The following is a 12,779-nucleotide window of genomic DNA, read 5'->3' on the forward strand; positions in this document are numbered from 1 at the left end:
CTGCTGCGTGCAAAGTCACCCAGCCCTGCAGGGGAATCAAACTAGGAAAAAAGTATAGTTTTTATCATTTAAGCCCTCAATTTTAATTTAAGGAGTGCTTAAAAAATTGTAAGGTGCAGATTGTTGAAAAATATCTCTTCAGAGAATAGAATCAGGGTGTGCTCTGAACAGCTGAACCCTCAGCTGTTCTTTGAGGACTGAACTGCTCCAGCCCTTTACAACTTGGTTGAACAAGTGCTCAGGTTTTCCTAACGAGTCTACCAACTTTTGGCCATATTTATAGTCAAGAGGCAACTGCAATCGGGGATACTGCCATTTGTGACTGTGTTTCTTGTCATCTTCCACAACACACAGACTGTTTGCATGCAGGGGTGAGATCTCCTCCAGAGTTCATTAACCTGGCAGTCGGGCTGCATTTGTTTTGTTTTGAGCACACCTGGAGCCAGGACGACTCTGATAATTTTGCCAATAATGTTCAAAGCAAAAGAGATCACAGCGAAGATTTTAGAAAATATGTATTGAACACTTGAAAGTGCTTTGGAGCCAGGTTTGCAAGGAGCAAAGTGCCTGCATGGCCAGGCCAGTGCCCCACTGGTGGCAGTGCCTGTTTGTGGGCACTGATGGGGACCACAGCTTCCCCCAAAGCACTAACCCATGCAGCTGCACATACTGTGCCCTGCAGTGTCACTCTTGAGAGGCTGAACTTGCACCAAAAGCCTGTTGAAGGAAGGGAAATAACTGCAGGTGACATTTGACAAGTTAGTTTTTATTCAGTGCACTGGACTTGTACATCACTGCTTTGTCAACTAACAACATTTCACACATTCCTGTAAAACCAATGCCAAGTCCAGTCTCTTGTTAAAGATGCTCAGTGTAAAATGTAATGCAGTCTATCAAATATTTCCTTTCACAAGTACAGCTTAGAGCCCAGTAACAGGCTGTGTCCAGCGCTTTCAGTGCTGGGTTCCAGCAGTGGGTGGAGAATGGATCAATTACTCAGGGTTGGTGCAGGGCTCTGTTAACAAATGTCTAAACCCAGTTCATTAATATCTCATAGTTCATCAGAGTGCTGCTGCTCGTTTGATTATGCCAGTGCTTTGAGCATGGGTGGAGCTGCAACTACAAAAACCCTAATGCAGAATGACTGCAGCGCTGGAAAACCTAATTTAGGCTGGGGCAGTCTGTCTGTGCTCCATACTGAGGACAGTCACTCCAGCAGCAGGCACGGCACACCTCACCCCGTCCCCACAACTGGGCCAGCAGCAGCAGTCAGAGCAGCACAGCAACCCACAGAGAAACGCAAGGTGCTCAGGCCTGACTGTCAGGGCGAAGCGAGACGTTTTCAGGGTGGAGGGTCTTACACTGCAAACACTGGGCAGGGATGCCTGCAAGCACAACAAACTGGGCAGTTGGGTGGACACTGGGGATTGCAGGCAGCTGGAGCATCCCCACTGGTGCCACTGCTGGGCCACATCCCTCAGATCCACACATGCTCTGCTCTGTTTCCCATGTGGGCAGGCACGGCATCCTCAACCCTGTCCCACCCATGGGACAACACAGGGAAGGTTCCATGGCTATGGCCTGGAACTGGCACCCCCTCCCACTTGCAAGAGTCACCCTGGTCAGCACAGGGTGCCCTGGCAGGAAGACAGGGATAGTGCCAGCCCTATGGCTCCCCAGCAGAGCTCTCCCAGCAAATCCACCTCCGCTCATACACCTCCATCATCCCACTCATGTCCCACCTGCTCTGTGCTCCGGCCCCAACTCTCATCCTGCCTTGTCCCTGCCCTCCATCGCTCATTCACTGTGGGTGTAAGGAAGGAGACAGCACATTGCCAAATCAGCTATCTCAAAGGGAATCTAGCGACTTTTATTGAGCCCCTGCCAGGGCCTGGACTGTTGGGGGCAGTCCCTGTGACGAGCACGCTGTCCTAGGGCATGGTGACCGTCCGTCCGGCGCTCCTGGCTGCTGTAAAGCGCCTCTTATTCCTCAGACCAGAGAACCTCTCATCCAGCGTCAGGCTGGTCTGCAGGGGAAAGGGAGAGCGAGTCAGTCCCACGTCTGGTGGCAAAGCACAGCCCAACTTGTAGCGGGGTATTGATTAGAGCCCATCAGTCAGGATGGTGTTTCACAGCTGGTTAGTCAATTAAACCACGCAGCACACAGAGACAAGGAGCTCGACAGACTGTGTGCGGCTGGAAAACCTCCAAGCAGCTCCCAGCCCCAAGACACCGGGCGTCCTCGGCCAGAACAGGAGCAAGCAGATGGCATTGGAGCACAAGGCATCAGGGAAAACCAAACCGTCCAGACAAGAAACGCCGGCAATGAAGAAGGTGGAGCAGGATTTCTCAGCTGCCCCAGGGCTCTTGGACCATACTTCAGTGTGAAATGGGGCACCGAGAAGGTCACCAAAGCAAAGAGCGAGCAAAGCCCAGAAGTGCCACGTGTCTCTGAGGAACGGGGAGCACCGACACTGAAACAGTCCCCCCTGGCCAGGATCACCCACCAGCAGGATCTCCCCGCTCCGAGCAAGCACACGGACAGGCCTTGCAAGACAGGCCAACAGAATGGGAACAATTGGGCTGAGTCTGTAGTTGCTCAACAGTCTTCTCAAGTGCCTTCATTTTTGCCAACAACCTGGCCAACACGGCTACAGGACTCTCCTCCTGGGCCATGTTAGACAAACCCAGCTGGCAGCCCCAGAAACCTGAGCGTGGTGTTAACAGCTTAGTGGCAGGGCTGCTGCAGGGTGCCAGGTGCCGCCTGTGCCGTCGACAATCCTCTACCTGGTTGGCCATGGCACGGAAGTTGAATCTCAGCATCACCCCCTTGGGCTGGGGCTTGGTCACCCGTGCTGGGGGTCTCTGGCTTCGCAGGAACGGGCGCTTGGATCCAGGCCTGGGGAAAGCACAGATCCGCAGTCACTCAGGAAGTGAAGGCAGCTCGCTCCCTCTGCTCTGCAAACCAGCATGGAGTGAAGGAGACACCTGCACGCCCCATACGTGGTCCCACGGCATGTCTGACCCCTGGCAGAGTCAAAAGGCTGCCAGAAGAGCTGCTGTGCAGGCAGAGCTCCAGCACTGGGGACTGTGTCACATCCAGGCTATCATGGGGTGCTCTCTGTGCTCAGGACAGTGCATTCACCCACCCTTCTCTCTGCCCTCAGCTGGCTACTGGGTCCTGCAGCTGCACCAGCTCAGCCCTGAATCTGTTCCTTCCAGCTTCTGTGCTCCTTTTACACAGCGTTTCCCTGACACCTCACAAGGAGCATAGCCAGCCTGACACCTCCCATGCGCTCCAGGGCTTCCATTTCTCCTCACTCTGCATAACAAAGGAGAGGCGTGGTAATTACAGATTACCGTGTAATTACAGGTAAATACAGGAGATCTTTATCTCCTTCAGATATGCCGGGAAGGGAACCAGACATCATTTGCTAACCATTTTGAGTTTGAACCATTATACACTCGTTATAGACGTGAAGCTGCAATAAACCTAAGGGGAATTTGCAATGGCTTTTGTAGGGCTCCCACCCTAACAAATCACCTCATTTACTTACCCGCTGCTCTGGCCCGCCTGGGGATTAACCACAGAAACCGTCAGAATTGCTCCCGGGCTGGGTTTCACTTGCCACCTGCCGAGACAGGGAGATTTATCCAGCTTCAATCGTGAAAGAGCAGGTCGCGTTTGCATTGTCCCTTTGTTCACCAATTACCTTCTCATCCTTGGCGGTTTCCCTTCTCCTTGAGCATCCATCTGCTGTGAAATATATTTTTAAAAAAATTACTTAAAGAATTAGCTCTCAGAAACAATTACTTCTTTTCCAGGATTTCATTTGGTGTATCTGAAGAGCTCCTTCCTTGCAAGTTGTCAAGAAACTTGCTAATTTGGGGTTTCCTGCTGTCACAGTGATCTGTATGGGGTGGCTTTACTTTGCCCTGTTTGTGTTGCTCTATAAACCACAAGGTTTCTTTTTTATCACCCTCCCAGGATTTTACTTTCCAGCTGCCAGAATATTAAGCTGCATTAAAAATCGCCTGTCCTGCAAATACTTTCCTAGCAATACATGCAATTTAAGCAATCCATCTCTATTTACTTTTGGAAGAAAAGATACAGCTGGGTTGGTAGAACTGAAGGTTTGCCACTCCCAGCAGGCTGCAGAAGAAATGTCTGGATACTGACCCCTCTCTGGAAGCGGGCTTTGGAGAACCACTGCTGCGCCCGCTTCTGCTGGAACGCTGGTCCCCTGTTTAGCCGGAAAGGCCTGATGGTAAAGCAGAGACAAAAGGACAGAGGTGAAGATGATGCCAGGCCTCTCCTAAAGTTTAATGCCAAAATACCTAACCCAAGCTGGTCTTAAAAAGCAGCATAAGAAGCAAATCAGGCTGTGTGTTACCCAGTTCAGCCCAACGGGCTTTTCTGCCAGCGAAGGATTTCGGAGGAACTTGATTTTCTGCTCAAATGAGACAACAGCTTGTGTGTTCTGAACTCTGCCCATTAAAAATAAAATAAAAAAAAACATGGAAGAAAATAGTAGAAAAAAATCAGGTCAGAAGGGACCTCTGGATGTCCTTCAGTTCCTACTCTGCTCAGAGCAGAGAAAGACAGGATTGCAAGGAGCTTCCCTTCCAGCTCGGAGAACACAAGGATCCTGATGAGACAGGCACCAAGGCAGTGCCTGCCTTCCTTGCAGCTCCTGGGCAGTCTGCTCCTGCAGCCCTTCACTGGGACAGACGTCCTCTCTCTGCCTATCCCTTATGACCGGAATCTGTATTTCCTGCCTTTATGAAAATAAAAGCTATTTCACCCTTCAAAAGTGTTCCCTAAAGCGACAGAGGAAAAGTTCAATAAAAATACTAAGGTCTCATTTTCCGTGCTTCCTAAAATGAAACGACAGATCTGATATCTGCATTATTAGCTATGAACTGTTAACTTTTTTCACTGTTTTCTTTCCAGGTGCTTTCCAGGGGAATTTTTCTCATGCTGCACAAGCACATGGCTGTAGCCACTCCCAGCTCACACACACAGCAAGAGCAGAACCCTATGAGCTGCAGGGGGAATTGCTAAAAAGGAGACAAACCCAGTGTTACCAAAGATTTTTACCTTTTCCCTGGGGTCTGGGTGCTGGCAGCATCTGCTCTGAATCTCTTGGGGCCTGGAGATGGCTGTGCCTGGTCCTTCTGCTGCCCGCTGCTGCTTTTGGCAAAAGCATTGCTGTTCTTGTTGCCCTGAAAGATTGGTGAGAGCTCAGCAGTTGCCACCCGTGCCACAGTTTCACTGCATGAACAGGGAGTGAGGGCAAGTGACAGCCCCCAACTGTCCTCTCTCCACAGACTGCTGCTGCCTGACTCAGCACACTCAGTCTGCGTGCCTTGTTCCTGAGCATGAAAGTCCCAGGAAGAGTGTTTCCTTCTAATGGTGTAGAAATTAAAAAAAAACCACCAAAAAAATCAGTCCATGGAGAGCAAATCTGACAGAAGCTGAGCATTAGAGCCATGCTCAGGTTTCCTTTTGGTCATCACCTCTTTCTTGTTTAGGCCAAGCCCTGAAGCATGAGGCACATCAGAAGACCCCTCAGCAGTGTCTGTCCTCCTGCACTTTCAACACAAACTGCCCCAGGCTCTAGCCCATTTATTTCTCTGGAACAACCACCATCACTCTTACTATCTGCTCAGTTGTGATTCCATATTCTTCCCCTTTGGTTTATTTCTGCAAAGTGGAAGCTACTGTAGAATTATGCCTCCTAGCAACTGCTTATTACTTTCTGTAAATACCCAGCCACGCTCAATATCTGAGTCATCGTGGTCTTTATTTTCAGGAATAACCACACTCCTCACACATGCCTGCTTAGTTAGGGCTCTCTCATTTATACCCCCAGGCACAGTCACTAAATGTGCCATCATGTTCAGCACTTGGGTTTTTTGAAAAGCTTACTGAGCACCCATGACCTGCTAATGGAGTGGACTTCCATAAGTGCAGAAGAAACCAATTGCCTCTCAGGAGGCCTATCTGCCACAGGAATCATTGTGGGGATTGCCCACTTGCTAATGGAAAGTGTGTCTCTGAACCAAAGTCACCTGACAGGTGACCAAGTGTCTTTCCTTTTACTTCACAGGAGCTTGGAAAATACTCTGGGTGGAGAAAAAATAACAGATCTTAATACACCTCCTTTAAACAATAACAGTAAGATGAGATCCTGTGGAATTCATTTTTATGGAAATATTTTTAAATCTTTTAAAGACACTTTCAAAGAAAAACCTTTTTTTTGCAAAACCCAGGGGAACTGATCAGTAAAATTATGCCAAGTCAGAAGCTTATAAAACCAACTGGAAGATTGCTATTCCATATGCATGTATGTCTGCACTCATCTATGCATACAAATGCTGTGCACAGGCATATAAAAGATGGTGCCTGTACCTTTTTATGTAAATTGTTCTTTGGGGTGATCCAGGTTCGCAAAATCAAGCAGATTTCTACATGACATTTGTGAAAAGCTGTCCTTTCCTTATTCCCCTACCTCCTGAGCTGATGCCTGGCGATTTAAAGGGCTCACTCCATTGAAGGCAGCAGCTGCTCTTCTCTTGCGACCAGGCAAAGTATTCCTGAATTGTCTCCTATTGTATTGTTGCTGTCCAAACCCTCTTCTGAAACGGTTAGGTCCTACAAAAAAACAAACAAACAAACAAACAAAAAACCTCTTATTTTAGTGTCTTTCAAAATTTGATTTATGATTACAGTTTTGCAAATGGATTACAAGGTTAACTTAATACGACACAGGGGTATTTATACAAATAGTGGTGCAAGAATCACATTAATTCATTCCAAAAAGTATTAAATAATTAACCTTTCCAATGTCTCCCTAACATTCTTATTCTGTGTAGGACTGACATACACATTATTTGATGTGAAAGAACAGAGAAGACAAGAGAAAAGCTTTCCACAATTTTGATTCTTCATAAAGGCAGGAACACCCACATCAGGAGACCTGTCAATCTGTTGTCAGAGCTCACTTTGCTGTGAATTAACTATGAAACAGAAAAGGCCTTTTGATACAGATACACAAGTGACTCGAGCATCCGGGAGCCAACCCCACAGCAGCCTGGAATAGCTCTGAGTGCCCACATTATAGCACCTGGTAAGTGAAGACTGAACCATGATTTTTATGCATATATATATTTATTTCCTTTTAGCTTGACATATCCTTACTGCACCTATTGCAGAGGACACCTGCTGCTGCTGTTTTACGTAGTGGTACAATCCATACACACCCACTGTCCATCTCCATTTAACCTTTCCCCTTAACCCTGTTGGTGATTTTGAAGTGTGCTGAAGCATTTTGGTGAGTGAGAAGAAAGCACTCTGTCAGACCAAGGCACAGTGCTTTCAAGCCTAATCACTCCACAGGATGAATTTCTGTAGTCATAACGAAATAGAAAGTTTCTGAGTCGCTGTGTGAGCTGACGCAGGGGGGCAGCCAGAACAACCACAAACATCACAGCTAAAATGCAGAGAGGGAATTTATTTCCATTACCTCGCTAACCAGTGGGATCAGCAGGTTCCTGAAGCAACACCTGGGCAGAGGCACGTGAGCAGAGTTAAGTTTGGCCCAATATTAGATCATGACAGGTTCACACAGTTCATCCAGGGTTTTTTGCATGCAGAGTTTACCACCATGCTGCGTTTTGATCTTCTCTGTACCAAGGCAGGGAGCTTGGTTTGCAAACCTTCCGTTTTTAGCTCTTTCCCCCCAGCAGTCACTACACTGGTGAGACATGCACACGTACTCAGGGGTGAATAAATCAGGCACAAAGCTGTGCAGGGCAGAGGGCAGCGAGAGCGCACTCAAATCCTGGACCATAGGGCAGAACCTCACTGGCACAGACCACAGAGCAGTTGGCTGCAGGTATTGATCTTACACTACTCATTGCTACATCACAGCAGTTTATACTGACTTGGAGCAATTAGAAATGAAGTGTCCTGAGGCAGTGCTGCCAAGGGCCACCACCACAGTGAGGAATGAAGGCTCCAGCCCCAGGGTGTAACACCGGCCGGTACCAGTGTGAGCTGCTTACACTGGAACACAGGTAAAGATGACCTGAGCTGCACAGGTTCTAGAACAGAAGGGCACCAGGGCATGCCCACAGGAAGCAGCTCCCAAACAGCATGTTGGGGTGCTTTGTGCTCTATGGCTGGAGATGCTTTAAGAACACACACAAATGCAAAGAGGCTCACAAGCTCCGTGGGGCCAGTAGTTATTTCCTCTGCAGAAGAAGTGCAGGTCTGTAAATGTTCCTCTCTTGACAAACACTGAATTTTGGCAAACTGTTTCTTTTTGACCAGATATGGACTTGCTGTGCTTAACTGTCCTTTGATGTTTCTTCCTGCTTCTGTCCCCCCAGTTTGTTTTTGCCCTGTTCTCTTCAACCACCACCCTGGGCTTGCCCCTCTCTCTTGCCTATTTGCCAGACTGCTCTCCTGCAGGCCACCAAGCCTTGCAACACAGCTCTCCTGCACCCTGCAGAGGGCATATCCTCCACAGCCAGAGACTGAGCTCAGCTGCCTTTCCTGGGTATTCCATCAGGGCAATGGGAGGGACTGCTGCAGAAGGCAGCCCTGACTAGAAGATCGTGCCCCTGTCAGTCTGTTCCTATTAGAGAGCCTCTGCTCAGCAGTGCATTCAGGCACCCTCAGCCAACATAAATAACTCATGACAGAGCCATCAGCCTCTGAGGGGAACCCTGTGTACATCAGCTGGGGATCAAGGCCTCAGTCTGCCATGTGTGTCCCAAAGTGTGACACACAGGAGGCTCCATCTCTGCAAAAAGGCTGGTAGGTATTTAATAATGAAAGAACATTTGAATAAAACCCCACAGCATCAGTAGCTGGGGAAGAACCCCCTCCCAACCCCCATGATTGGGTGCACACTCAGAGCTTGGTGCTGAACACAACTGGGTTGGCCAAGAGGCACCTCTGCTCAGCCAGTCCAGTCTGGGGAGAAGTCCCTATGGATGGCTGACTCTTTTTCCAAGGAGATTTGAAATTCAAATTTCCTGTCATTAAAAATCATCTTTTCCCCACTGGGGAGATGGTTTAATCCATATTCCAGGAGGTATAACAGCACTTTGCTTGCTGGTTTAATCAGCATAATACTCTTCTCCCTCCTGTCATTACAGTGCTGGGCTCCTCTGATTGTCATTTTGATAATGGTTATCTCATCTCAGCCCAGGAGGGACTGCATTTCAGCAGGGACTGAAGTGAACTGAGCCCCTGAAGAATTATGGGCTGAATTTCCAGTCGTGCCAAGTTTCCCCAAATTGCTACTGACATCAGCACCACTGACCCAGCATGGTGGGTCTCTGCTCTTGGCAGGGCTGAATTCAGACTCAGTGAAAACCCATGAAACACTAAAACTAGCAGAAATAATTCTATAAAGGAACAGAAGTTCTCCCATCTAACGAATAAGGAAAAAAAAATTTGTTTGATTTATTTGATTCTGGATGCAGGAGTCACTTGAGTGGGGAAGAATATCAAAGCCTGTGTTTGACAGAAAAAATCAATTTGCAAAGGGCAATTATCATCATTCTGTTTTGAACTGGAACGATCCTTGGTAAGGCAATATGTGAGGGAAACCAAAAACGTGAGGGTGGGAGGAAGATCAGAGACAAGCAGGATTGCTCCCAGAAATCCCACTGTCCTGATGTGCCATTGGCACTCCAATATAAGATTTCAAAGACATTGCTGCAAAATGTCATTAAAATCTTCAAGGAAGGGATTTAGCAGTAATTAAAAAAAATGATAAGAGATGGCATTTCATGCAGCAGATCACTCTGGGTTTGTAGGTAAAAACTAGTGGAACAAAACAAAGTGTGTGATCACTCAGTATTATAAAAAAAACTCACCATGCTTGGCAAAAGTGACAATTTAGCTCCAATAACTGAGCTATCAAATACACTTACTGAAGGGGTAATTTGGGTAATTTAAGTCTGCTCTGGGAAAATGAGGATTAGGAAGAGGCATAATTAAAATATGCAAAGCCAGGGGGAATAGAGAATAGATATTAAGTCACTTTAAATTAGCAATTCACGAGAGAGTGGAAGGGAGAGAAATGGATGAATTATGCTCTGAAAGGGCCCTGATATTCCATTGTTGCAGAGAGAAAAGCTAATCAGAGCCCGAGCACATCTTATGCGTGCACAAAAATTAGATAGAAGGATTTAAGAGCTGTATTTTGTCGCAAAAGTGCATTTTTCAGCCTGGCAGGGCTCTGCCATCTCAAGTGCCCATCTACCTTGCAAATTCCTCTGCTTCCAGGCACCGTAACGGGGGGGCCGCCCGTACCCGAAGGCTGAACTCCTGTTCTTGACCTGCTGGCTCCTGCTGTCGCCTGAGGTGCTGGAATCTGTTTGCTCTTTCCTGTGGCGCTTGATGATGTCATCTAGAATGAAATGACAGAGGAGAATTCCATAGAACCTGCACTTTCTACAAACAGGGATTCCCTCTTTTGGTGCTTGCAATTGTCCGTGCTAAAAACGGAGCTCGCTGCTCTGTGAGCTACACCGGCCAGACAATAAAAGATTAAGCTTAGCTTAGAAAGTATAGGATCAATTTACTCAGCCTTTGCAGGCTGGAGATTAGAGTATAGCAAATGATTTAAAAATGTGCTACCATCCAGCACATCCCCACCACAGGCAGGACAGAGCTCTCAGTGAGGTGGTCTGAAATCAAGGGGTTCTTCTTAATTCAAGCTGTTCTGATGAAAAGGCAAGGCAAAAGTGGAACATCACCTCTTCATTAACTCCTACTTTCCAACAATTTCTTCTTTTAACCTCAAACCTTCCAGAAAATACTTAGCAAGTAATAAAGTCACATCTGTGAAGCTCCAAGCTGAATGTTTTAACAAATTAGCAAGGAATGAAGTGTCCAAAAACAGGCCCAGAGTGGCTACTCCAGCTCCTTAATGTATCAGTGGAGTGGAAGGACAGAAGTGCCATTAGCTTTCAGTGGGTGCTTACCATGAACCATCACACCCCCAGCACTTGTCCCTTGTCATTTTCTATCAAGGAACTCCCATGTCCAAATGGATACAAAGCCCAAGGAAAAGGAATGAAAGCAGAAGTAAGAATAGGCTGTGTGACTGCTTTTATGATTTCTCTCTCAAGTCTGCCGGGAAGAGAGCAGGCTGGGGGAGGCCAGGCCATGCTCTTAGGATGAATGCACTAATGTTCTCAGCTAAGTGTGCCTTTAGGACATGTGTGATTTGGGGCACAGGCTAATCTGAAGCACATCAACAGCAGCCCAGCACACTCTGCAGGGAGGTGACCCCAGGCACCCAAGGGTGGGCTGTCACAGCATGAGGATGAGCTTGCTGGGAGCCAAGAGGAGCTGAAAGCTCAGGTGCCTGGTCTGTCACCTTTCAGTGTATTTTTTTTGTTTAGGTATGAGTTGTTACCCTGCCTTTTGTGGCCATGAATATGATGGAGTTAACAGAGCGATGTAATGGAGTACTATGAAAGGCTGGAAGGGGTCCTGAGAGGTCATTTATGGTACACCTACACCTCGAGGCAGAATTAGATCTATCAGGGCAGCTTTAGAGCAACTCCTGCAGTTTTTTGGGACTGCTAACTCCAGTAAGGCCAAATGTATCTGAAAGCACGGAAAAAGCACCTGTCAGAAAAAGTTCTTCATCAGGGCTCTTGCCTTTCAGTTCTCTCTTCTACCCTGAGTAAGCTGTATTCTGGATGGAATATGGATTTGGACCACAGGAGGTCTGACCAAGGGAAGCACTAAGGGAGAGCAAAAGCAAAGGGACCATCACAAAATTTTTTGTTAAAAAAAAATTATTAGCAAAAAGAAAAAGGGTGTGCAATACCAGGGGAGAAAAATAAACCAAAAATGAGGGAACCACTGTTACTGTAACTCTTCACAGAACCATTAAAACACGGGTGCATCAGCCAAGGGATCAGTTTGAGTTTGCAGTGGAAAATGTTCTGCTGTTCCTGACAAATGGCTCGTTGCTGGGAAGAAATGACACAAGGTTTCAGTTAGGAAGCTGACCCAACAGCAAAAGGTGCTGGTGGACTTTCCTCCCACAGCAGAGAACGCCAACACGATAATCCACCAAGATCTCTCGTCCATGCGTCAGAATCCAGGCCTCGGGAGTTCATGACAGGGCGGTTGTTTATGCACAGTTCACATTCCCGGTGCCAAAGGAATGGCGAGCATCGGAGCGAGCAGCTATAAATAGCGGCTCCGCGAGGACATGGCTCCTCTCCTCCCGCCACCGGGGGCTGCTTTGCGGGAGCCCCTCCCGGCCCGCTCCGTCCCCCGAGTTACGGGGCTGCTGCCAGCACAGCCCGGAGAGGGGTTCGCGGGGATCCCGCACACACCTTCTCCGTCCTGCCCGGGGCCATCCGGGCAGGGGGACGCGGGCAGCGAACAGCGGCCTCTGCCCGCCCCGCCCCGCCCCATCCCGCACAGACCCACCCGCCGCGTCCCCGCACGGAGCCCCCCCATCCCCCGAGCTCCCTCAGCCCGGCCCGGGCAGGGCCCCCCGCGCCCCCCGCACCTACCCAGGGACATGTCGATCTCCTCGGCCCCCGGCTGCGGCCCCGCCGCGGGGCCCGGCGCGGGGAGCGGCCCCGCCGCCTCCATGGGCTCGGAGCGCCTGAGCCTTCGCGCACTGCGCCTGCCCGGAATGTGCCGCCGCGGCCCCGCACCGGCCCCCGCCCGCCTCCCTCGGCCCCCGCCCGCTGCTCCCTCGGCCCCCGCCCGCTGCTCCCTC

At 48.8% G+C, this 12,779-nt stretch overlaps 1 protein-coding gene across 1 annotated transcript; it reads right to left on the reverse strand.

The window, feature by feature from the left end:
• Positions 1-750: 750 nt before the first annotated feature.
• Positions 751-12,665, reverse strand: LOC108499442 (UAP56-interacting factor-like). The gene is made up of 9 exons (XM_017819288.1): positions 12,568-12,665; positions 10,287-10,433; positions 6,516-6,658; positions 5,102-5,226; positions 4,181-4,262; positions 3,714-3,757; positions 3,558-3,632; positions 2,788-2,899; positions 751-2,027 (listed from the first exon to the last, which is right to left on the reverse strand). Exons 1-9 carry the CDS (start codon positions 12,647-12,649, stop codon positions 1,932-1,934), a joined length of 906 nt encoding a protein of 301 aa, XP_017674777.1. The 5' UTR covers positions 12,650-12,665; the 3' UTR covers positions 751-1,931.
• Positions 12,666-12,779: the final 114 nt, after the last annotated feature.

This window comes from Lepidothrix coronata, unplaced genomic scaffold (genome assembly GCF_001604755.1).
Source record: "Lepidothrix coronata isolate B3197 unplaced genomic scaffold, Lepidothrix_coronata-1.0 Scaffold73, whole genome shotgun sequence".
NCBI classification, from domain to species: domain Eukaryota; kingdom Metazoa; phylum Chordata; class Aves; order Passeriformes; family Pipridae; genus Lepidothrix; species Lepidothrix coronata.